Source organism: Harpia harpyja, chromosome Z (assembly GCF_026419915.1).
Source record: "Harpia harpyja isolate bHarHar1 chromosome Z, bHarHar1 primary haplotype, whole genome shotgun sequence".
In the NCBI taxonomy this organism is placed as follows: Eukaryota; Metazoa; Chordata; class Aves; order Accipitriformes; family Accipitridae; genus Harpia; species Harpia harpyja.
Genome location: NC_068969.1, coordinates 59,339,580 through 59,362,821, shown reverse-complemented (window position 1 = coordinate 59,362,821; position 23,242 = coordinate 59,339,580). Strand labels below are relative to the sequence as shown.

At 40.7% G+C, this 23,242-nt stretch overlaps 1 protein-coding gene and 1 long non-coding RNA gene across 9 annotated transcripts in view; one reads left to right on the top strand and one right to left on the bottom strand.

Moving 5' to 3' along the window:
- The window catches only part of RNF38 (ring finger protein 38), a 129,584-nt gene that overhangs the window by 55,779 nt on the left and 50,563 nt on the right, over nt 1-23,242 (bottom strand). For 5 of the 6 annotated variants that reach the window (XR_008233657.1, XM_052778132.1, XM_052778133.1 and 2 more), the window contains one exon: nt 5,173-5,243. The exons of the other annotated variant lie outside the window; for it this stretch is intronic. Coding sequence is in view for 4 of the 5 variants with exons in the window: in XM_052778132.1 (XP_052634092.1) it covers nt 5,173-5,243 (71 nt within the window). In the remaining variant the exon portion in view is untranslated. The remainder of the gene's footprint in view (nt 1-5,172; nt 5,244-23,242) is intronic. 6 annotated transcript variants of the gene reach the window in all.
- LOC128137308 (uncharacterized) lies at nt 27-21,733 on the top strand. Of its 3 annotated transcripts, XR_008233660.1 has the most exons (4): nt 27-228; nt 508-928; nt 1,283-1,391; nt 19,828-21,733. It is a non-coding gene; the product is annotated as an uncharacterized LOC128137308 (long non-coding RNA). The 3 variants fall into 3 exon arrangements; XR_008233659.1 differs by lacking the exon at nt 27-228 and having other exon boundaries at nt 240-667; XR_008233658.1 differs by lacking the exon at nt 27-228 and having other exon boundaries at nt 240-928.

Here is a 23,242-nt window from a genome sequence, read left to right as displayed (position 1 = left end):
TCTCGCTCCACGCCCCTTCTCGCGCCCGCTGCCCGCGCAGCGGCGAGTCCGGAAGCAGGGCGCAGGTCGGTGCTCTCCCCCCAGCAGCTAGAGCTGCGCCTGCGCCGGGTCCCTTCGGGGGGCGGGGCCAGGCGGATTCCCGCTCCGACGGCACCTCCCCGCCGCGACGCTGCTCCGCCCGCCACCGCTATAAACGAAACGGAGCGAGCAGTCGCCGGCAGCTGGCGGGTAAGCCTGCGGACGCGTGCGCGGCAGCGCGAGACTGAAGCGCCCAGCAGGAAGGAGCCCCGAGAGGCGGGCGGGAAGCAGGCTTGCGGGAGGGCCGCGCCTGGGGCGTACGTGCTGCCCCCACCGGCGGGGTACTCGCCGGAACGGGGGGCACTAGGGGCTCTCTTCTCAAAAACGAAGCATCATAAAAGCCATCGAGCCTCTCAACAACGGCCGCCTGCCGTCTGCTCAGCTCATACTTAGGGGCTCTGGATTTTCATCTGCTTTCGTGATACGGAGGAGGGGGTGAGACCGACTAGAAAAAGTCAACAAAACCCACGGAAGCAACGTCACCTGACCTCTGATGAGTCATTGGAGAAACATGATCAGCCTTTTGCTACCAGTGCTACAGGGAGACTATCTCTTGATGCAGAACTGCTCAGCAAAGGGAACAAATGAGGTATCGGAGAACTGATTTACTTAAGCTATTCCCCCTAAATAAGATGTCATCACCCTAACTATTTTCACCTATCAAAACTACCTCCGTTCTCCCTACTTCAGTCTAATAATGTTTCCACAAATGTGATCCAGGAAAACAAAATAAACCATCTGCTGTAGATACAAAGAATTAATGCTCTAAAGGAGACAATTCACCAGGCATGAAAGTGGTTTAAAATCAGTAAATTACATTCTTGCAGCTGCCAGATGTGAAATGAAAAAGGTATGAATCTACTCAGTAAGAATAGGCAGAATTAACTAGGGGGAGGCGCAGACGACACACACCAAGAGGAATAAATTAGTGCTGTCCTAACTGGACAAGAATTTTTTCCAGTTTTGGAAGTGGAGGGGGGAAAAGAAATTCCCTGTAATATTCCCGTTTTTCTACATATTGTCCCCCACAAGAGGTGCATGTAATCATATTTTATAGAGCACATATAAATATGTGTGATGGTCCTTAAAATATCTGAATTCCTGATTAATTTTGAGTTCAGCTATGGATGAGTCTGTTAGGCTTATCCTACCTAACTGCACCATCCAAAGAGGAAAACAAAGAACTGGATCTTTTTTTTTTTAGGATTAGAAATTGTAAAATACTTCCCCTCTTGTGAAAAACATCTTTTTGAAGAGTTGACAGCCCTCTGGATTACAGACTGAGGACTGGGTGCCCATTGAGACAGACAAACGTGAGTAAGTTCAGGAACAAGAAATTACTAAAGAAATGGAAGATGTACTAACTATAACTAAGAAGCTCAAAGGTTAGAAATAGTGAATCAAATCATGTAGTTATGTATTTGGGTCATAAGTACCAAGCAAAAAGAAATTCCTTACATACTATAAGAAAGCAAGTCTAATAGGAATAATACTATGAAAGTAAAATAACAAAGTAAATTAAAAAGGAGTAAAGCAAGGTAAATATTTAGAAATAATAGTAATTTCCAACACCTTAATGGTAGTGAAAAAATGCCATTGGATTGCTCCCGTGGTGCTTTTATTAAAAAATTACTACTGGGTGGTCAATTTGGTTTTTAACTGCATGAGAACTAAGGAATAAGTAACTTGATGACATCTCTGAGAAGAGATGTCCCAGGAGTAGTTAAGAGTTGCATCTTCGGAGTTTCTTTTCGAATTGAGCAAGTGTCCTTTAATGAAAGTACGCCACTGGTGAAACAACCACCCAAAGGACAAAAAGTATTTTTAAAGCTAAATAAACTGAATATGATTGAAAGGCTGTGCAGGATAATATAGTTGCATCTATCTCTCTGTTTTACACTAGTAGGAAACTGCTGCTTGGACATTAAAGCAAAGTAATATTCCAAGGAATAATAGTTCCTTGTTACAAATACCATTCCTTAAATGCTGTGCTTTGTAAAGAAATTTATTCTGTTATTTAATATTTTAAGAATGACAATTCCAGCTTTAAGTATTTCACTCATTTAAAAATCATAGGTATTAAACACATACAGCATGTTACACTTCAAAGAAAAATCCAAGAAATTACAAACATGTAAAAAGGGTCCCCTGACTCATGCACTGAGGCTTAAAAGCTCCCACCTCCAAAGCAGCAATTATTTTAAGATGTACCTCAATTATAACAACTTTGCAACACCAGGTAAAATGGGAAATTTACTCTGTATCTATGCTATACTAGATCTTTTTATAAAAGAAGAGGCAAAGTACTGGTTTCGTTGCTACAAAATAAAACGGGTTCTTGGTACTACCAATAATGCTCGCAACAATGACACATACTTAATGCAGTGAGGCCACACATGAAAAATCTTAGACTTTGGTTTTCTGCTGATGTCACTGAACATGAATTCAAGTTCTCATGTGCCAAGTCAACAAAATCAAGTAATTGGGTTGGAAGCCGGGGAATTGTTTTCATTAAGGTTGCAACATTCCCTTAGCATGTGTGGTATAGAACTTTTGTAATGCTGTTGTCCAGGAAATGAAGGCTGGGCTTGTGGACAGCCTACTGTAAAATACATGCAGATTGTGAGTCAAATAATATCCTCTACATTTCTCCTGTAATGCAAAAACTGGTTACACATGGCCAGGCACAGAGTGGTAAATTATTTCACTGAAACATGCGTATTGAGTAATCAAAGAGATGCCAAACTATTCTGAAGGCATGCTTTTCATAAAGTTTCTAGTATGAATACAAAAAAGTCTAACAATTAATAAAAATTTTTAGATAAATAAATCAGTGAAATCAGGCATTTTACCTTTAAATGATATTCCTACCAAAATGAACAGATGCTGTCTCTTAGTAATGGCAGAATAAATCAGAACTCTCTTTTTCAAAGTAATTCACACTGGAAACTAAAAACCAGTTCAAAAACTGACACAAAAACATAGGCATATGTGAAATACAAGCAAAGAGTGGTAAAGAATTGCAACTGTACCCTAGTACTGTAACCAACTGCTTTAGGAAGCACTACTTATGATTAAAAAAAAAAGTATATCCGTATACACAAGCCCTTCAAAAAATTAAAAAACAGAACAACAGACATCCAGTCGGCCTATACCCCCCAGGGACACTAACTGAGCATTGGTGCTCTATCTTTTCTTTCAAAACAAGAGCACAGAGTTCAGTGGCATATCTGAGAAGAGCACCGATGTCTGTTCTGAAGATTGTTCACCGTTTTGCCAAATAAGTGGTCATTTTAATCAAGGGATCAACTAGAATTTCCTATAAAATGCAAAGCAAACAGCTTCATGTATTCTCACAGAAAAATAAAAGCTCCTACCAAATAAAACTGACTTTTGAGGGAAAACATATCTTTGAAATATACCTAAAACACATTCTTTCTGCTTTTTATACTAGCTCCACTTTAGTCAGCTCTTCAGTTGGGAATTCTCATTTTGTGCAGAATCCCACCACCCTGAAATACACAAAAAAGTAAAGTTGTGGCCCAGTTCCTCTATCCATATGGAGGCAGGTAGTGTGCCAAACAACTCAAAAGGCTATGCACTCTTCTGAAATTTAAATCACATAAGCTGCCACACCCCTTCCTACTCCCTCCCCTCAAACCTGTGAAGCACCTAACAAACAGAATTTGCAACAAAACTTAAACCAGTTTTAATTACCCTGACATGAAATAAAACTAAGGGAAGACAATCAAACACAGAGGTGATCTTCCATGTAATGACAGAAAAGGAAGAATGTTAAAAGGGAATGCCAGTGTTTAGTTGGTGCACTAGGATGGCTCTGAAATGACTTTTCCCCCACCTGCTCTTTACCCAAGAATCTTCCAGGAACAGAGGGCACAAGGACCAAAACCAAAGCAGTGAATACTATTGAAAATAGTTAACCAGTTAATCAACTGGAAACTTAAAATAATTTTGCCATGTTCTGGATAGCATGTTTGACTAATACCTGTAGGTTAAACCAGCCCCCAAATCTAGGATGGTACCTAAAAATAAAATTAAATTTTTAAAAAAAGGAGGGAAAACAGAGTGAGAGGGAAAAAAGAAAACAAGGCAGCAGAGCAGTAAAAGAAACTTGCACTGAAAACGAATCTAGCTCTAGGATAAGCTGGAACAACTATAAAATTAACTTGCTCCATGATTTCAAAACACATGGATTTGTGCACTTACCAAAGCATTGCCATGCAGGTCGCATTCCACTTTCCAAGAAAGATCATTTAAAATTTGACAAATACATGCCCTTTTCCAGGCACGTCAAGCTAAAAAGTTAGTTTACTATAAAGTGGCATACTTGCAAACAATTTAATAATACATGTTACATGTTGAACTAATGTTAATCAATTTGCATTATTTACAGACAGTGAGGTTTAAGGTAAAACCATAAACAATAACAGGAACATGAAAGCAAGTCTCACAAGCAGTTCAATGTCAAAACTTTTCCCTTCTGTATGCCACACTTACAGTACTGATCCAAATATCATTGAACATTTAACATCCAGCACTCTACTGCCTCAAAGCAAGCCAATCTGAGAATGTGTCAAAAAAAGGTTAGGAAAATGCTTGCACACTACTAGACAGGTTGGTATTTTAAGGCTGCAGCACTGAACAGAAGCTTCCTATCTATAAAATCTTAAGTTCCCTGCTCCAAAACAGGAAAATACAGCTACTGCAAAAAGCCTTTGAACACTTAGCTAGGCTCTAACCTCTGAAGTCAGAAGCAAGAAGACATCCTACCTTACCTAAAAAGTAGCAAAACCATTGCTTTCTTTGTTAACTGAGGGTGTCAATATGGCAAATCACAAATGTTTAGAATACCAAAGGAATACAAGCAAAAAGAAAAGCACAGTACTAAAGACAAATTTCTCCTTAACTGACTGAAGGATTGTCTTGAGTAAAATATATTTCTTAATATGCTAGAGACAGTTCAAACAGTAACCCTGAAAACTGACTGCTATACCTGATTGTATAGTAAAAGCAATACATAAAAAACCCCAATGCATATGCGTCTTGTGAAGGAAACATTTATGTAAGCCTCACCTTGTCACCGTCATCATTACAAATATGATCTTGATGGATTGAGTGGCATTGAAAGGATGTACCAATGCTACCTACAAAGGGGGGGGGGGGGGGGGGGAGAAAGAAAAAAACCATTAAAATGATAACCCAATTTCCGTGAAAGCTAAAAATAAAGACAAATTTAGCAAACATTCTTTTTTCCCCACACAGAAGAGAGATTTAGTTGCTGAACAGCTATGTCGGACAAGTCAAGCATGCAATTCTGGTAACGAAACAAGCATCAGAGACACATTTTGCACAGTCTGCCAACAATGTCTTCACATATATATTTTTTCTAAACATTTAACAGAATAAAATTAGAACTAGTTCATCAGTCTAAACCAAACATATGCAGTGAAGTACATACACACACATATAAATAAGGAAAAGCTACACACTTCATGTTTAGGCAGTGGAGTCCTGTCCCATATCCTTTACTACAGAAAATTTCAGCACCCTGGGTAGCCACAAAACAGCAGTCTCTTTCCAGTGCTATGTTAAGAATAAGAGAGTGGAAAAATCCAAGGTCAAAGCAGAACAGTTTTAACGATACCCCTTCTTGTTTACAGTGGAATTTCTGCCTGCGTAAGGTCCTTCCACAGGTTTCTTTATGCCTAGGAAAAAAGGGACAGCACATCTCTACAAAGGCTTACCCCAGTCCTGAGACTTCTGGCCAAGGAGGAAGACAAAACTAATGTTTGACTCTATCCATACAGATTCTCAAACAGATTTACAGAACTCTTACTCACACTGTAAAGTTTTATTTAATGTGCTGTTTCCTTGCTCAGAAAGTACAGGAGTGGGGTAACTGCTATTGTTGAATTTATGCTTCCCTAAGATGACTTCTTCCTGCAAATACTGAGCAAAACAATTCTTAAGAAGCAAGGAGAAGACTCTGATTTGTAAAGCTACACCATTTCATGATTTTCCTTATGGAAGATCTACCTAGAACTTTTCTCCACAAGTTCCTTGTGGTCCTTCTGTTATAATTTTGAAATGTTAGTAGTCCTATTCTGTAACATTTACAACAAATTCCCCAGAAAAAGTTTGTCATAAAGCTTTGCAGTCCATGTGTTGTTTTGGACCTGGACAGAACTGATCAAAGAAGATAATTGTTTAAGCAGGCAGCCAGCCATAGGCTGTTGTTGTTTAGACTTTTTTTTGTTTGTTTAAAATGTTGCTGGAGATCATGATGCAGCAGAACTCTGGCTTCTGAGAATTCACCTGCACTTCTGCACTACTCTGCACTTCTGACAAGCCAGAGTTACCTTAAAGCCACCAACAAAGTTTAAGAAGTAACGTACTGAGAAGAGAAAGAAGCAGTAAACTGAATACTGGAGAAGAAAAGTCAACAACAGACAGCTTGAAGGCCTTTCTGATTGTAACACAATCAACAAGACACATAAAAACATGAAACTGATTTAGTTCTTTTCATAGTTCTTAGGCAAACATGAAAATTGATTTAGTTCTTTTCATTGAGGGGAGAAAAAAAAATTAAAAAAATCACTTAACCTCCAACTGATAATTTTGGACAAAACACTACTTCCACTCTGCAAATTGATCAGTATACAGTCCAAGGCACAATCAAGACTTTTGTCATAAAATTACATAAGGAATGCCGGTTAGATTCCTTGGTGAAACTTTTGTCAATGCTGATGTAAAGACTGAATTCCTGAGTTCTTAGTGAGTTAGCTGGCTAGGTGGCCTGTTCAGACAAAACTGTCAATTTAAAAAACCCCACAAACGCACAAGCTGATTTTTGAACAATGATTCTTGTACCTAAAAAAAAAAAAAAAAAATTATTTGGCCCCAAACACAGAACTTCATAAAATTAGCTTCTTTTTGACTTCCCACTTCAGAAAAAAGAAGTTATTTTGCCATAGGGGTCATTGACTCTGGCTGTACTGGCTTGAACAGCAGCAGAGCATACTCATACTGTGTATTCTTGTAGGAAGGGAGAACAAAGAAGAAATCACTACATAGTTGAAGTTTCAGGGTGAAAAGGGAAAAGACGATCAGTTTTAAACTGTTCAAAACATGCAAAGTTCCCTTCCCATTTGATTTAGACTGGTACAAAACACAAGTGTTTTCACTAGGAACACCCATATGCTTTCTTGAAATTTGGAATCAATTCAAGCTGAAAGGCAAGCTAAAAATGTTATGGGGTAATGGGCTGAAAGATGTCAAGCCTTATCCTTAACACAGTGTTACCCCAGAGGCAGAACTGAAGTAAAATATGACCTCTTAGATTAGTCTAAGATAAAAAAGACAGGCAGCAAATAATTAAAATAGTTCCGTTCTGCCAAATTACAACAAATACATATAAACTTGTTTTGGGCATCTATGCATTTGGATAATGAAAGAAATTTCCAGAGGTGGTGCAGAGCCTACATCTAACCTCAACATCACCTAAAACTTGTTCTCTACTAAATTAAACTCATAAATGTGGACCTTGTGTTACAGGCTACATTATAGGCTTTACAAGAACAGTGATCACATACACAATCACAATGATAAATTGGCTTTATTCTAGCTATAATGGATACCAGCAGCAGCAACACAGCTGCAATAGTACAGCTTTAAGTTAGTAAGTACAACATAGGACACCTGGGCAGCCCATTAGATTTCATGTTGCCATAGCTTCAATTCTAACATATCTACATTACCAAGAAAAAAATTAGCTTGGGTTTATCTACATGTTTCAATCATACTCAACTGTTCTATAAACAGAGCCACAGACAACCAAATGCAGTTAGCACAGGGTACAGCAATGCTTTCTAAAAAAAAAAACCAAAACAACCAAAATTAAAACCAGTGTCTTTCATGATCTTCATACCATATTTGTTTCATTTCTGGTCAACTACTTACTAATACCCTACAGTACAATAGCAAGATATAAGACACAATCCCTTAACTGTCAAAAGTAAAGATTTTACAGACATCCTGGCTGCTTTGCACCAACTAGGTGGCTAATCTCACCAACAAGCTCACCAAAAGCAGCCTTGGAAAAGCGTTTCTTTGAAAGACAGCACTGATAATGCAGTCCCTTGAGTGGGGCCAGCAGAGGTAACAGATCTGGGGACACCGACACAGAGGATTACCAGCTAAAGGCTCTGCGCCACAACAGTGCAATCTATAATATTGAGTTATACAGACAGGAAATCCTATAGTTTGCCTGACTTCTTAAATTTTATTTAACACCCCCCCCCCCAAACTGGGCACTTTTTAATAATTATCATGTTCTTAAAGCATTTTCTTTCTGAGAAAGAGATTACACCGAGACAGACCTGAAGAAAGGTTAATCATGTTTCACCCACCTGCAAGGAAGATCAACAGTCAGAATCTGCATCACCAAACGGTTTTCAACTGTGGTTTAACAGGGAAACAATGCTGGAGGACTGCAAGGAACTATAAACCAATTTACATTGCCCTGACTGCAGGGAGTAGATAAAAACTCAGTTAAACTACCTTCATATCCCCAAATTTACACTGAATTTCAGACCAGCTCAAGAGTTATTGCACCTTAGGGCTAGCAGATCCTAGGGCTATTACAAGCAAGGCTTTAATTCTGACTGAAGCATTACCTCTGCTACAAAGCTGACTGAGAGTGGGGAAAAATGCTAGTAAGACTCCTGTGTAAGCGATAGAATGTGGCATGTGGGCCACTGCCCACAGCAAGTTCCCAAATGCATTTCCTTGCTGCAGTGTTCAGGAGGTGCAACTATGAGGTCTAAGGCCCATCATCTCCTCAAGCAACATCCCAGCCTGAACTCTCTCTCCCGGGATCCAAAGCAGTCTCCCTGCTGTGCAAGTAACAGGGCACTTTGTAACAGTCAGCTTGTTTACTCAGACTCACAGCTTCTAATATCTAGGTGACAAAACTGTAGCCTCAACTTACGCTGAGACACATCTAAAAGACCATAGGCATCCATGAAACATCAGATCAGCCACCCCTTCAGCATTAATAGTATCAGGACAGGGTACAGAGTAATGCCCTTCAAGTGATGCACACATATGTGCTTGTGTATATATATGTGTGTGCGTGTGTACACACGTTATCTATATGTAGTACAGAGACACACAAAGTCTCAAAGACTCAAGGACAAACTTGAATTTGTCTTTTACAACTTTAAATGCAGTTAAATTATTTTTCACTCTGTTTTGGGGTTGTGTGGTGGGGTTTTGGTAGTGGGGGAGTGGCCGCAGGGGTGGATCCTATGAGAAGCTGCTAGAAGCTTCCCCGGCTCCAGGTCAGACCTGCCTCTGGCCAAGGCTGAGCCCATCAGCGATGCTGGTATCGCCTCTGGGATAACATATTGTCATGGTTTCAGCCCAGCTGGTAACAAAGCACCATGAAGCTGCTTGCTCACTCCTCCCTCCCTGGCCACAGTGGGATGAGGAGAAAATATAAAGAAAGGCTCATGGGTTGAGATAAGGACTGGGAGGGATCACTCCCTACTTATGCTCACGGGCAAAAGACAGGCTCAACTTCGGGAAGAAACAAAATCAATTTAGTTTACTACAGGTCAAATCAAAACAAGGATATTAGGAAGTAAAACCAAATGTTAAAACACCTTCCCCCCACCCCTCCCTCCTTCCCGGCTCAACTCCACTCCCGGTTCTCTCCACCTCCTCCCCCCAGCGGCACAGGGGAACAGGGTACGGGGGTTGGGGTCAGCTCATCACACGTTGTCCCTGCCGCTCCTTCCTCCTCAGGGGGGAGGACTCCTCGCTCTTCCCCTGCTCCAGCGTGGGGTCCCTCCCACGGGAGACAGTCCTTCACGAACTTCTCCAACGTGAGTCCTTCCCACGGGCTGCAGTTCTATATGAAGAAGTTTGTGAAGGACTGTCTCTCGTGGGAGGGACCCCACGCTGGAGCAGGGGAAGAGCGAGGAGTCCTCCCCCCTGAGGAGGAAGGAGCGGCAGGGACAACGTGTGATGAGCTGACCCCAACCCCCGTACCCTGTTCCCCTGTGCCGCTGGGGGGAGGAGGTGGAGAGAACCGGGAGTGGAGTTGAGCCGGGAAGGAGGGAGGGGTGGGGGGAAGGTGTTTTAACATTTGGTTTTACTCCTTGTTATCCTTGTTTTGATTTGAATGGTAACAAGTTAAATTGATTTTGGTTTTTCCCCAAGTTGAGTCTGGTTTTTGCCCGTGAACATAATCGGTGAGTGATCCCTCCCTGTCCTTGCCTCCACCCATGAGGTTTTTGTTAATATCTCCTCCTCATCCCACTGGGGTTGTGGGAGGAGTGAGCGAGCAGCGTCATGGTGCTTTGTTGCCGGCTGGGCTTAAACCACGACACACTCCCTTTTTGAAGTCTAAGTGAGATACCTTGCTTAACATTATGGCTTAAACTCCGGGAAAAACATCAGGTCTTGTAATAAGCAAGAAAGAAAGAGTGCTGCACTCCCCAGCTATGACAGGAAAGGGATTGTTTTGCTTCTAAACCCACGCATTAAACTGAACAGCAAAAAGAATCTTCAGAATTTCATGGTTTCTGCTTAACTTGTGCATTGTAATAAAATGAGAATCAACATCAGGTTTGAATGGCTTGCTTCATGCCTGCCAATATTAAACAGTCCAAACTTACACAATGCTAGTCCAAGGGAAAAAAAGAGGTGGTAGTTCAATCCTTTTAATTCAGTCATTTCAGAGCTACTGAAGTATCTCATCGCTTAAATGAATGATACTGATTAGTACACTCATTGCCTCCCCTCCCCAGCACCAGTCTGACTAGGAAAACATCTGTGTATGCCACCTGTACTACTAAACTTACTTTAGAATGATGCTGTTGAGCCTCACTAACTTGCGTAATGTCCTGGTTTCAGCTGGGATAGAGTTAATTGTTTTCCTAGTAGCTGGTACAGTGCTATGTTTTGAGTTCAGTACAAGAAGAATGTTGGCAACACTGATGTTTTCAGTTGTTGGTCATGTGAAATGTATATTGGCTTTCGCAAAATGAGAACACAGAAATTTGCCTAACTACTGCATAAGTTACATCCCGAAAGGATGTTTGCCTCACTGCCACTAAATTAGGCCTTAACACGGGAAATATGTAGTTAATATATTCCAGGCATCAATTGTATTTTATAGTTTGTAGGCAATAAATGGGCACAAGCAGAATATGTAGTTTCTTTTGATGAGATAAGACATCCTGTAACTCAAGTAATCAAAGGATGTATAGATAGATTTGTGAAAACATAGAAAAACAGACATATGGACTCAAGGACGAGTAAAATTGAGAACACAAGTAAGAAGATAAGGAGTGATTTGTTAGCATGAGAACAGCATTTTGGGGGTCAAAGATTATTTGACATGAAAGATACGAGAAGAACAAAGGAAAACCAGGAGTTTAATGTGAAAATATTAAAAAGTGTGACTAGAGGAAAACGACAGGGTGAAAAGTGCAGCCAGAGGAAGACTACTGACTTCATCCCTTGCAGATCTCCGAAGGCCGCCAGAGGAAGACTACTGACTTCATCCCTTGCAGATCCCCGAAGGCCCCTCCGAACCACAAGAGACGCGTGCAAGGGGGGGTGGTCTGGGGTGGAGTTATGTTAATAGATACCTGAAATATTAAAATAACCCCTTTGAAATGCCACGAACACAGTGTATAAAAAGGCGAGTTCGGGTATAACTGGCGCGCCTCTGGTTTTGACCATGCGCCCAGCGCTGTTTGCCTTTGTTCTATAATAAACTTGTAAAATTCAGGAAATTCAGCGTGAGTGCATTTCTCACAGTCAGTAGTGTTTAGACTAAAGTCAAGGATTTTTCAGCTTCTCATGCCCAGCCAGCGAGAAAGCTGGAGGGGCACAAGAAGTTGGGAGGGGACACAGCCAGGGCAGCTGACCCAAAGTGGCCAACAGGGTATTCCATACCATGTGACATCACATCTACTATATAAACTGGGGGAGGGGGATCGCCACTCGGGGACTAACTGGGCGTTGATCGAGCGGGTGGTGAGCAATTGCACTGTGCATCATTTGTACATTCCAATCCTTTTATTATTACTGTTGTCATTTTATTAGTGTTATCATTATCATTATTAGTTTCTTCTTTTTATATTCTATTAAACCGTTCTTATCTCAACCCATGAGTTTTACTTCTTTTCCCGATTTTCTCCCCCATCCCACTGGCGGGGGGCGGGGGGGGGAGTGGGTGAGCACCTGCACGGTGCTTAGTTGCTGGCTGGGGTTAAACCGTGACACATCATCAGAAGAGTACTGGGGTAAGTATTAGATTTGCAGGCTAGAGTTTGCAAAGTAGCAAATGCATGGAAACAAAGTCTGAACTGGAGGGAGTTTAGACTGTTAATCAACCAGTCCCTTTAAAAAGCTTATGAGTTGAGTAGAGTATATATATTCTGGTGAGATACAACCATGGATGGCCAGTCTACTTGAAAAGATGCAAGGAAAAGAATCAAGAAGTGTTCCAGGAGCCTAAACTTCCAAAAGAAAGTAATGCAAACCACTCCTGCAGATGTCCATCATCTGCTAGTCAACAATACTCCTCCGTTTGCGACACACTATTTTGATTTTAGATGTTCCTTCTAATTCAAGAGTCTTTCAAACTGCAGTCAAGAAGTTACTTAACAGGTAAACAGAGTATTTTGCTATTACAATGAAAAAGTTAGAGGTGAGTTCAAGACATGATACAGCTACTTGGACTGGTCAAGTATGAGATGGCTACAAATTAACTGTATTATAGCACTTACCAATTTTTTTTTCTTCCTACGCATGCAACTCTGACCATGAAGAAGAAACATGTTGCATCTTGCCTGGGGGTTGCAGCTGTGCAAGCAGCATATAATGCATATTAGAATTGTCATTCTTCCCTCTTTTCCTCCACTCTTCTTTTTATAAATTCAAAAAAATTGAAATTCCCCAGGTTTCCCAGAGGTTTGCATTCATTTTAACTTCTGTTGTGGCAAGAATTTATTACATACTGGGAAGAGCTAATATTTTTAATTTCTGTGGTATGGCACACCATTGTTAACTTTTAAGCGACTCCTGAGCATATAGTACACATATCTAAGAGGCTCTGGATGACATCCTAGCCAGGAAGCAGCCTAAAGTCACTAGACAAGAAAAAAAGTAAAATGCCTCCTAAACTTCTCTTCTCCCCTTCCTCCTGCTTCCTCTACCTGCCAAGAAATCCATACTCTTGTTCAACTGCAGACAGCATAGGTCTGCCAGTGTTTTCTGACTTGTGGTCTCCCCGGTCCACCCACTGTCTCATCATCAACCTCACTGGTAAACCTGCCAGCCCCTTCTCACCATAATGCCCAGCTGAGGGATGCTGTCCTCAATTCCACATACCCAGTGAAAACTTTTCTTTTCTAAGCATCAGAAAACATGGTAAGAGTCTGCAAGAAAAGCTCCCTCAGCTTTTCCTTCAGCTATCAGGAAAACACACTGCGTGCTTAATAATCAGCAGGAAATGGGATGAAAATGATACAACTGTAAACTCACAATGAAATCTGGGCCCGTGTTTATTTCATGTAAGTTACGCAGACCTTCCAGTCACACTCCTGACTGAATGACACCTCTCAGATGTTTTAGGAGAACAGGAAAGAAACCTAAAGGAAAGACTTTGTATTTTAAAAACTTAATGTCTGATATATTTTTAACAATGGCAGAACTTAAAAAAGGAACAAAGAAAGTTACCTTAACACAGCAAAAGGCCTGAATACTGAGGCAGGCCTCTAAGCTTCATAAACAGAGCTCATCTATAAATCAGTACTGAAGAAGGACCTTTTTACCTGAGGTTTCTGCTGTGTCTCTCTCTACAAGTCTGCATAAATACTTCAATACTTCAAGCAAAGAACATCTGATTTAAATGTAATAATTTAAATTTACAAATACAAACTGGACTGCTTACTCCAGGAACTGTCCACAAAATGGCCCTCACAGTAGTGGTTGGAATATAACCCCATCTACACACTCTTTTCCTGTGCTTGCAAACAAGCTTATAATAATGGCCCCATCACCTCATAGAGGAAACCACTGTGGCCTAGCTGTCGCCCTCCTCCTTCTGCATTAACTTTAGCAGCTCCATCTTTTCTAGTGAAGAGTGGGAACAGCTACGCTTCAGATGGACTGGTAACTCACAGGCTCGACCACACTGTTTCACCCCCTTTGTAGCAGTGTCACACAGGGAGAGGCCACTGCTTTGGTAGCCATCCAGCTTCACGCTGCATGGTCCAAATTCTGAAAGGATTTGCATATTTCTAAGGTAAGCACATATCTGTGTGGAAATCTGAGTCACTTCCACACTAAAGTGTCTCAGGGATCCAACCCATCAGCAACATGCTTGCCCATGTACCCTAGATTTGCAGCTAAAGTCAGATATCAAGTACAACATCAGAAAATTTTTCCTCAACTAACAATGCAGTATTACTGGATAAGAAAAGGCTTTCAATGAGCATATAAAGTTTTATTGCCAAATTATTAAAATAATTTCCACACAAGATTTATATGCATAAACTATACTAACCAGCGTGCCTAGGGCAAATAACTGACATTCAGTCAGGCTTCAAATAAAATGAACATCTCTGCCAACATTTAAAGAATTCTTGAAATCAAAGGTGTTAGGGAATTCATGTCTACTTTTATAAATTCTGTCTCTATGCACTGTAAAACTCCCTACAAAAATGAAATTATTGTACATGAGAAACAGACTTTTGGAACATTCTTCAACATTCAACTTTGTTATTTAAAGAAATATTGAAACACATCAGAAGTAAGTCCTTACTGTTAGCGTTTTTCATCTCAGACATTACTCAGATTCTATTTTGGATTTCATGCAAGTGCAAAACTAATATTTTAAAATTTGTATCTTCATATCTTTACAGTGCACATACAAAAGCAAGGAACGTTTCCCCTAAGCTTATTGACAGCTGTATGCTTTGCTCTGGGGATCAGTTTTTTACTGCTTATTCAAGCAGCAGTTCAGCAAGAAGTCATCCAGGGAAAAATTTTACAGCAGCAATAATACCTTCAGGAAATTAGGTTAATGCAGAAGTACTATTACACACATAAACACATTCTCACTATTTTACCATGACTCTTAGTACTCAAAAGGTCAGGAGATGGAGTGTAACTGATGAGACTACACAGCAAAGTGTCAACAAAATCTGTTAGCAGGTTGTTATGTCTGGTTCGTAATAGTACGACACAGACAAAAACCAACTATGTAAAGCAGTAAGGTAAAAGCACTATTTATGTCAAATAAGCTATTTAATTATAGGGCCAAAAGTAGGAAGTCACTTTCTATTCTGAGGACAACTTCTATGATCTGAGACTAAGAAGTGATTTTCCTAAAGTGATACCATAGAGGAAGTTCTAATCTGTTATTATAAGGCTATTCTAAAAAAAAAAAATGCTCCCACAATTATGCATCTATTAGCAGGTTTCTACTATCCCCTCACAAATGGCATTTTAGTTTTCAATCAAGGCCTACTTCAAAATATAAATCTAAAAGCCACTTCTTCAATTTGGATACAATATGACACTGTTTATAACATCATTCCCATTTGCCACTCCAGTGTAAAACTTCTACCATAAGTATTTAGTATACACTGTTTATAAATAGAAGCTGTTCAAAGATAAGTTTGATTACAGGATAGAGTTAGACCATTCCTTCTCTGTTATCTTTGTATCCTCCTGTCACTGATGAACTGAGTTCATAAAAATCACATTGTTTCTTGCTATCTCATGCAAGTGTCAAACATGCAAGTAAATCGAGACTAGGAGACCATTTAAGAGTTTTGCAACCACAAGCCCTGCATCAGATGACTGCTCAAGTAGTCCCCAGGGAAATTCACTGTGGTTTACATTCAATAGGGCACAAGCTAATTTCAAATAATCATAAAATGGTTTGGATTTGAAAGGACCTTTAAAGATCATCTAGTCCACCCTCCCTGCCATGGGCTGCAACAGCTTTCATTAGATCAGGTTGCTCAAAGCACCATCCAACCTGACCTTGAACACTTCCAATGACAGGACACCCACAACTCTCCACAATACCCAAAACAGGGCAACCTGTTCCAGTGTTTCTCCATCCTCATCGTAAAAACTTTCTTCCTTATATCCTCCTTACATTCCTAAATCTACCCTCTTTCAGTTTAAAACCATTGCCCCTTGTCCTATCACTACAGGCTTTAGTAAAAAGTCTCTTCCCATCTTTCCTCCGAGCCCCCTTTTAAGTATTGAAAGGCTGCAATAAGATCACTCCAGAGCCTTCTCTTCTCTAGGCTTACCACCACCAACACACTCAGCCTTTCTTCACAGGAGAGGTCTTTCAGCCCTCTGATAATTTTTGTGGCCCTCCTCTGGACCCACTAACAGGTCCATGCGTCTCTTGTACTGGGACCCCAGAGCTGGATGCAGTACTACTGCATAGGTCAGGTCAGGTCTCATGAGAGCAGAGTAGAGGGGGAGAATCACCTCCCTCGACCTGCTGGCCACACTTCTTTTTATGCAGCCCAGGATAGGATTGGCTTTCTGGGATGCAAGCACACACTGCTGGCTCACCCAATTTTTCATCCACCACTATCCCCCAAGTCCTCTGCTGCAGGGCTGCTTTCAATCCATTCAACCCCCAATCTGATATTGCGGATTGCTCCAACCCAGGTGCAGGACGTTCTGCTTGTTCCTGTTGAACTTTATGGCATTCACATTGGCCCACTCAAGCCTGTCAAGTTCTGTCTCGTTGGCATCCCTTCCCTCAAGCCTATCAACTGCACCACTCAACTTGGTGTCATCCACAAACTTGCTGAGGTTCCACTCAATCCTACTATGTCATTGATGAAGGTATTAAATAGTATTGGTCCCAGTATGGACCCTTGACGGACACCACTTTGTTACTGGTTTCCACATGGGTGTTGAGCCAGAGGCCACCCATCAAATGTCTCCAATTGAGAGGCAAGAATGTTGCGTGGGACCATGCCAAAGGCTTTACAGAAGTCCAGGTAGATGACATCTGTACCTGTACCTCTTCCCTTGTCCACTGATGCAGTCACTCCATTGTAGAAGGCCACTAGATGAGTGAGGCATGACTTGCCCTTGGTGAAGCTGTTGGCTGTCTCTAATCACCTCACTGTCTTCCATATGATTAGTCATAGCTTCCAGGAGGATCTGTTCCGTGATCTTACCAGGCAGGGAGGTGAGGCTGACTGGTCAGTAATTCCCAGGGTCCTCCTTTTTACCCTTTTTAAAAGGGTATTTGCAAAAGAAAGCAAAGAAATAAAAGTGCCTGTGGGATTACTGATAAAAGATACATGAATCTGAACCACCTCAACTACTCCCTGGACATACAGAAATACGACCTAACACATATGACAACCTTTGTGTGGGGATGGGAACAATTTTCCAAAAACCTCCTTATTCCCACAATCAGCGATCTGTCTATACATATGTTCTGCAGATCATTTCCATGCTGCTGGGGACAAGGTCTACAGATTCAGAAGAGGTTACTCTCACTGGACTTGGCAGTCAGGTGTTTGAACCAAATGTACAAATGTACAACAACAAGAATCAGTTCCTCCTGTCTGAGCAGTATTGTCCTTAGATCTTCTCTCGTAACAAAATAATTCTGAGATTATTTTCTGAAGAATTGGTATCAACCTAAATTGCAGCTTCTACCTCTGCTGCTACATCACAAAAACATACTTCCTCTTAGCTGCTGTATTACAGGACTCTTAGAAGACTTACCTACACAGAAAGTGATACTTGAGAGACAAAGGTTGATGCTTTGAGACACAGAGATTAAAGACAAGCAGTGTTTTATTTTCCATTCTCTTCTCCTCTGCTACACATTAAGATTCACAGCTCCTACACTGCAATTATCTCTGATAGGTATCAAAAGGAATTCATAATTCATTAACAAACTAAAAAGAACCTCATTTTCTGGATTAAAAATCTGCAAAAGACTGACACTATTGCCAACACACTCCGAACAGCATCTCCAGTTTATGGTGTCTGGCCCCTGTGGCAGCTTTGCTTGGCAGTTAGTTACACAATCCCCCTGCTGCTCCCTGGTGGCTAGTTCACCAGGTGTCCTCCTGCACAAGACCAGTAGAGAATGCTCTCACCCTGTTATGCACATTTGATGCCGATCCAGAGTGAAGCATAACATTCATTTATGCAGCTATATAGCGGAGTGAGAGCCGCCACAGAAAATACTATCCAGGAGTCAAAACACAGCAGTGCCTTTTCAGATAAAGCCTCTCCTCCAGGAAGTTCAGTATCCACCAGAAAGAAGGAAACTTTCTTCCTGTTCTTGTCAATTTACAAAAGGAAGCTAACAGCAGTATCATAACCCCAAAAGATATCCAAACATAGTTACTTAAAAGCATATGCAAATAGGTATAAAAGGAAAGAAAACAAGTATTTCAATAACTCAAGGCTGACTTTTACTGAAAGTAAATCAATCCTAGAACACAAAAATAAAACTGGCAAGCCACAAACCATTAATAAAAAATAAATTAATCTTTTCATGGAATTCAGTTTTTATTATCAGCTGTGTGGGAGCTGAAGCAACCAACACAACTGCATTAAAAGCCAGATATGAGCAAATAAGGGCACACGGATACCCTTCATACTGCTCTATTCCCATCCTTGCAGGACTTTATATTAATCGTTTTGAAGATTCAGCTGTCTTGAGTTTCTGAGTCTCCTGAAAGTTATTTTTCAAAAGCTACCTGAAATTTCAAGCCATTTGTTTTCCTCTATTTGTAACTAGACTATTAAACTGATTTTCTTGAAATTCGTCTTCTGTTGAGAATCTCATTAACACTCTGAAAAATCAAAGACTGCTTATACAAACTGTCTGGCAACTTCTTTTTGGATGCAATGAATAAAGTGCTTTCTTTGGCTTAAATTTATTGTCACCATTACAACATAAACTTGTCGTCATCATTACAACAAAAAACAAACACAGAAGCACAACTTTAAACATTAAACTCTAAACCTTAGCTTGTTGCCTCCCTCCTGTTTCTTCCTGGCATCACCCACCAAACCCAGCATTAATTTATACAAAGAATTTTTTATTAAGAAAAAAAAAAAGAAAAAAGAAAAAAAGCCTTAAAGCTTCCACACAGTCTAGCCTGGAGAAGAGTACGCTTCAGTGGTAAAAATGTCGGAGTGCTGTCTGACTCATGCAGCCTTTAACACAGATAGGAAACAGCAATCCAGAGCATGCATTTATGACCAACTTTTTCCAGTTTCCTACTTTTATCATGAAACAATGTCAGCGAGATCCTGGAACCAAAATTTTAAATATACCTCTTTTTTTTTTTTTTTTTTTTTCACTGCATGTTCAATCTAGCCATAAAGCAAAAGATAACCATGAGGCACTGCCTACTTAGGAACTGACCTTGCAAATACCTGTTTCAAACAGGATCAATTCCAAAAGCATGGTTAAAGGCGTATGATCAAGCCATCTCTAGGAAATTATTTCAAGGGAAAGCCCAATCTCTCTCTCAAGACAGCTTATCTACTAAAATGGGAAAACCTAATACAATTAAAATTGGTCTCGGAGAGAAGCCAGAAAAGCCAAAGTAGTACTTTGTTACTGTGTATGAGCTTGTGACGGCCTGACGGAAGCACAGTTAATGTCTCAAACATTCCTTTCAGAATTTTGGTAAAGACGACGGTTTCTATGGAAACATTGAGGCTGCACAAATGACAGGAAGATGCAGCTGGGAGAGAGGGCCCCATGGAAGTGAGACCGCACTTTTCTAAAGCCAAACTTCCCCATCTTGAGCAGCCCTGTGAAGAGCTGATACAGAAATCATCTTCATGATGCATGCACCAAGAAGAAAGGTCAAACGATGGTCATGTCTGCAGGGAGGGAGAAGTTACTCCCCAAACGACCCCCAAGCCCACCGACCTGTTTCCCGAAGGTCCTGAAAGCACAAACTGTGCATGCACCAAAGTCAAGAAGATTCTAGATGCATAGACTGTGCACGACACCTAATAAGTCTAATGAGTTTGAGTGCCTGCCCGAAGGAGGGGCAAGGAGATTATAAAAGGGCCCCAGGGAGGCACGCCCTTCTGGAACTGGACCCCTCAACCGGCTGGACCAACGCGGGACCCAGGACTGGTGAAATCTTTGTCTTCTCTCTCTCTCTACTGCTGACCAAGTCTGGGACTAGGAGAGGATCCATCTGCCCCTAGGCTCCTCTCTGAGAAGTCTAGAAAGCAAGGGGGTCCACTCTGAACCTCGTGACTCAATGGAAGGGCTCTCCTTATTTTCTTCCCTGAAGTGATCCCCAAATAAGCAAGGCCTGTAGTATATGTTTGGTGACATATGGTTAGCCCATGTTACACAGTTTACTGACGTAGTTTCATGCCAGTTCTTCTTGCGAGCGAATAAAAGTTGCGTTTTGTGAGTTAAAGGATCCCTGGTGCTGTTTCACTTTAATCCTGACCTGGGAATCGGCGAACCTGAGTCGTCATCCTGAGAAACTGGGATGTGACAGAGCTTTCCACAACTCCCATCTCCCTGAAGCTGATTAAGTGCTTACTATTGCAACTTACATTAATAACCAGTAGGAGTGACTTGCCCAAACAAAATGAAGAAGTTAATATATATTTGATGGTCCAAGAAATAACTTTCTCTCTTCCTGTCCTTCTTGGTCTTGCTCCAATTAGTAAGCATTTGTCCCAGTCTTTTTTCCAAGAAGGAACCATGTTAACGTTCAGCGTTTTATTTATGTTCCTTTCTTCTTATATGTGCAGAGTAAGGCCATTAGCAGCCAGAGACACCACACCAACTTTTTAAAAAACTTAAAGGAAATATTTAGTAATATAGAGATTATAAAGTAATAATAGAGAATACATAGTAATAATAGACATTTCAATTCCACAATATCACAGTTTTGCTCCCTTTCTAGATACATCATGTCTCAATCTGATAGGGTTTTCACAAAGAAAGAAACTTTCCAAGGAACCTCAACTTGCTTTATCACAAGCAGCAGTATCATTGTAATCAATGAGGCAAAGATTCTGAGAAAATAAGAGGCAAATTTGACATCTACACATCTGAATGTTTCTCTGGAAAACTAGGTTCTGCTTTTTTGGAGTACCATCCAGTAAGCAAATTACACCAAGCTTTACAGCACAGGAATTCTATGCTAATTTGTTGTGCCTCCCATGGGGACACGCTGCAATTTTTTCTGACTCTTTTTTTCTTCTCTGTCTTTTAAAACTAAGATGCACTACCACATACTTCGTCCCATCTTGGTATTCCTTTCCCAACTGCTCCCTCTAATTACCTTTGCCTAGGCATCTCCACAGCTCCCAGCCCCTATCACCATCTACACGCCACTTGCTCTTGTCCACACTATGCTCATTTTCAAAACCTTCTTCTTCCACACTGTCTGTTCTGGGGAGAAAGGACATCATCAGGTATACAAAGCTCCTAATTTTAGCTCCGGTGCAAACACAGGACACAGTTATTACAGTTGTAACCTGTAGTTAAAACTACAAGTAAATCAGCCAGCAACAAGATATGCAGAAAACACCACGTTTGTTGCTTTCAATTTCCAGCATTTCTGAATTCTGATTTCTTTTTTGATTACTTTGATTTTTAAAGGCTCTTCTTTACTCTAATTGAAATGGATTTCCATGGGAATGGTAAGTCAGAACACTGGCACAAGAGTCCAGGCCTCTGCCAAGTTTCAAATCCCAAGAGCATGTTACATAACTAGAAAATTTCTCATGAAGAAATATTCCAAGAGACTTTCCTAACGAGCCCAAATGCATTTCTGTCTGTCCTGGGCCTCAGAGATAGCAGAGTATTTCTTCTGAAGTCTTCCCGAATGTTGCACTGGAAAAATTCCATCTAACATGTCACAATTTGGGAAAAAAGCTATGAAAAACTGAACACTCTCTTCAGTTTTTCAGGGAACTATTGTACTCTTACCAGCTCAGCTACCAGGGAATTAGACACATACTTCATCTACACAAAGAACTCCCTTTTCAAGTAACACCACTCCCTCATTTCTAGGACCTTCAACTTCTAATTCAACTTCGAAATCAAAAAAATCAAACAAATCACATTAAATTGTTTCCCTATCATGTATCTTTTTGAAAAGGCAGCCAGTCAACAGTTAATGCAAATGCCACCAAACAGCATGTCCTGCTGCTCCAGTCTGTTCATCTCATCATACCATTTCTTCCTTTATTTTGAGGGCAGATAATTCGCTTTACATTCTCCAGCAATACTAACAGACAGAAACCCCCCTCTGAATACATACTATAAGAACAACCATATGCCCTAGGATGGAGGTGAAAAGCTTCCAGGGCTAAGTAGGCTTCTTCTTCGGTGTCAGCAAAAACCCCGCACTGCCCTACTGAATAGCAGTAAGGCAACTTTCCAGTACAGTTACATCAGTCACTATTTTTGCATGCTGTTGCCTTTTCTCTTTTAAAAATATAGAAATTCTTTGGCCTATCTTTCCTGCTTCCATAGGCTACCAAGTCTTACCAAGTTTATTAAACGTTAACAGAGGCACTCTTTTGATACATATCCAACACGCAGATTAGAAACCTGTCAGCCATAGAATGGATTAATTTTGTAAACTGCAGCAAATGGAGAAACTAAACAAAAATTTGATGTTTACCTTTATTTTGCCTTTGTTAGACATTAGTTACTCTAATAAGGGCACTCTGGAAGCTTGCTACCTAAGAACAAATACTTGAGCTTAGATGGACTGCTTGTCTAAACCCCAATCTTGTCCCAGTGCTGGTAAGTAACAAATCTGTCTGAAGTGAGCACAGACAACAGAACTTAATTTCTCTTTCTTTTGGCACAGCCTATCAGCTCACAACAAGCAGTAGTTCTGGGAACCCTGATCTGCAGGTTGCATGTGGATGGTGTTGATTAGTGAACAGTGATGGATCCCTCATGAATTTGTCCAATCATTCTGAGTCCCCTGCTTTTCGTAACAAATTTGAACTTCATTCAAATCTTCCCTTCTGATAATCCTTGCATCTTCAAAAACTCACCTAAGGTTCTTAACAAAGGTTCTTAAGGTTCTCAGCA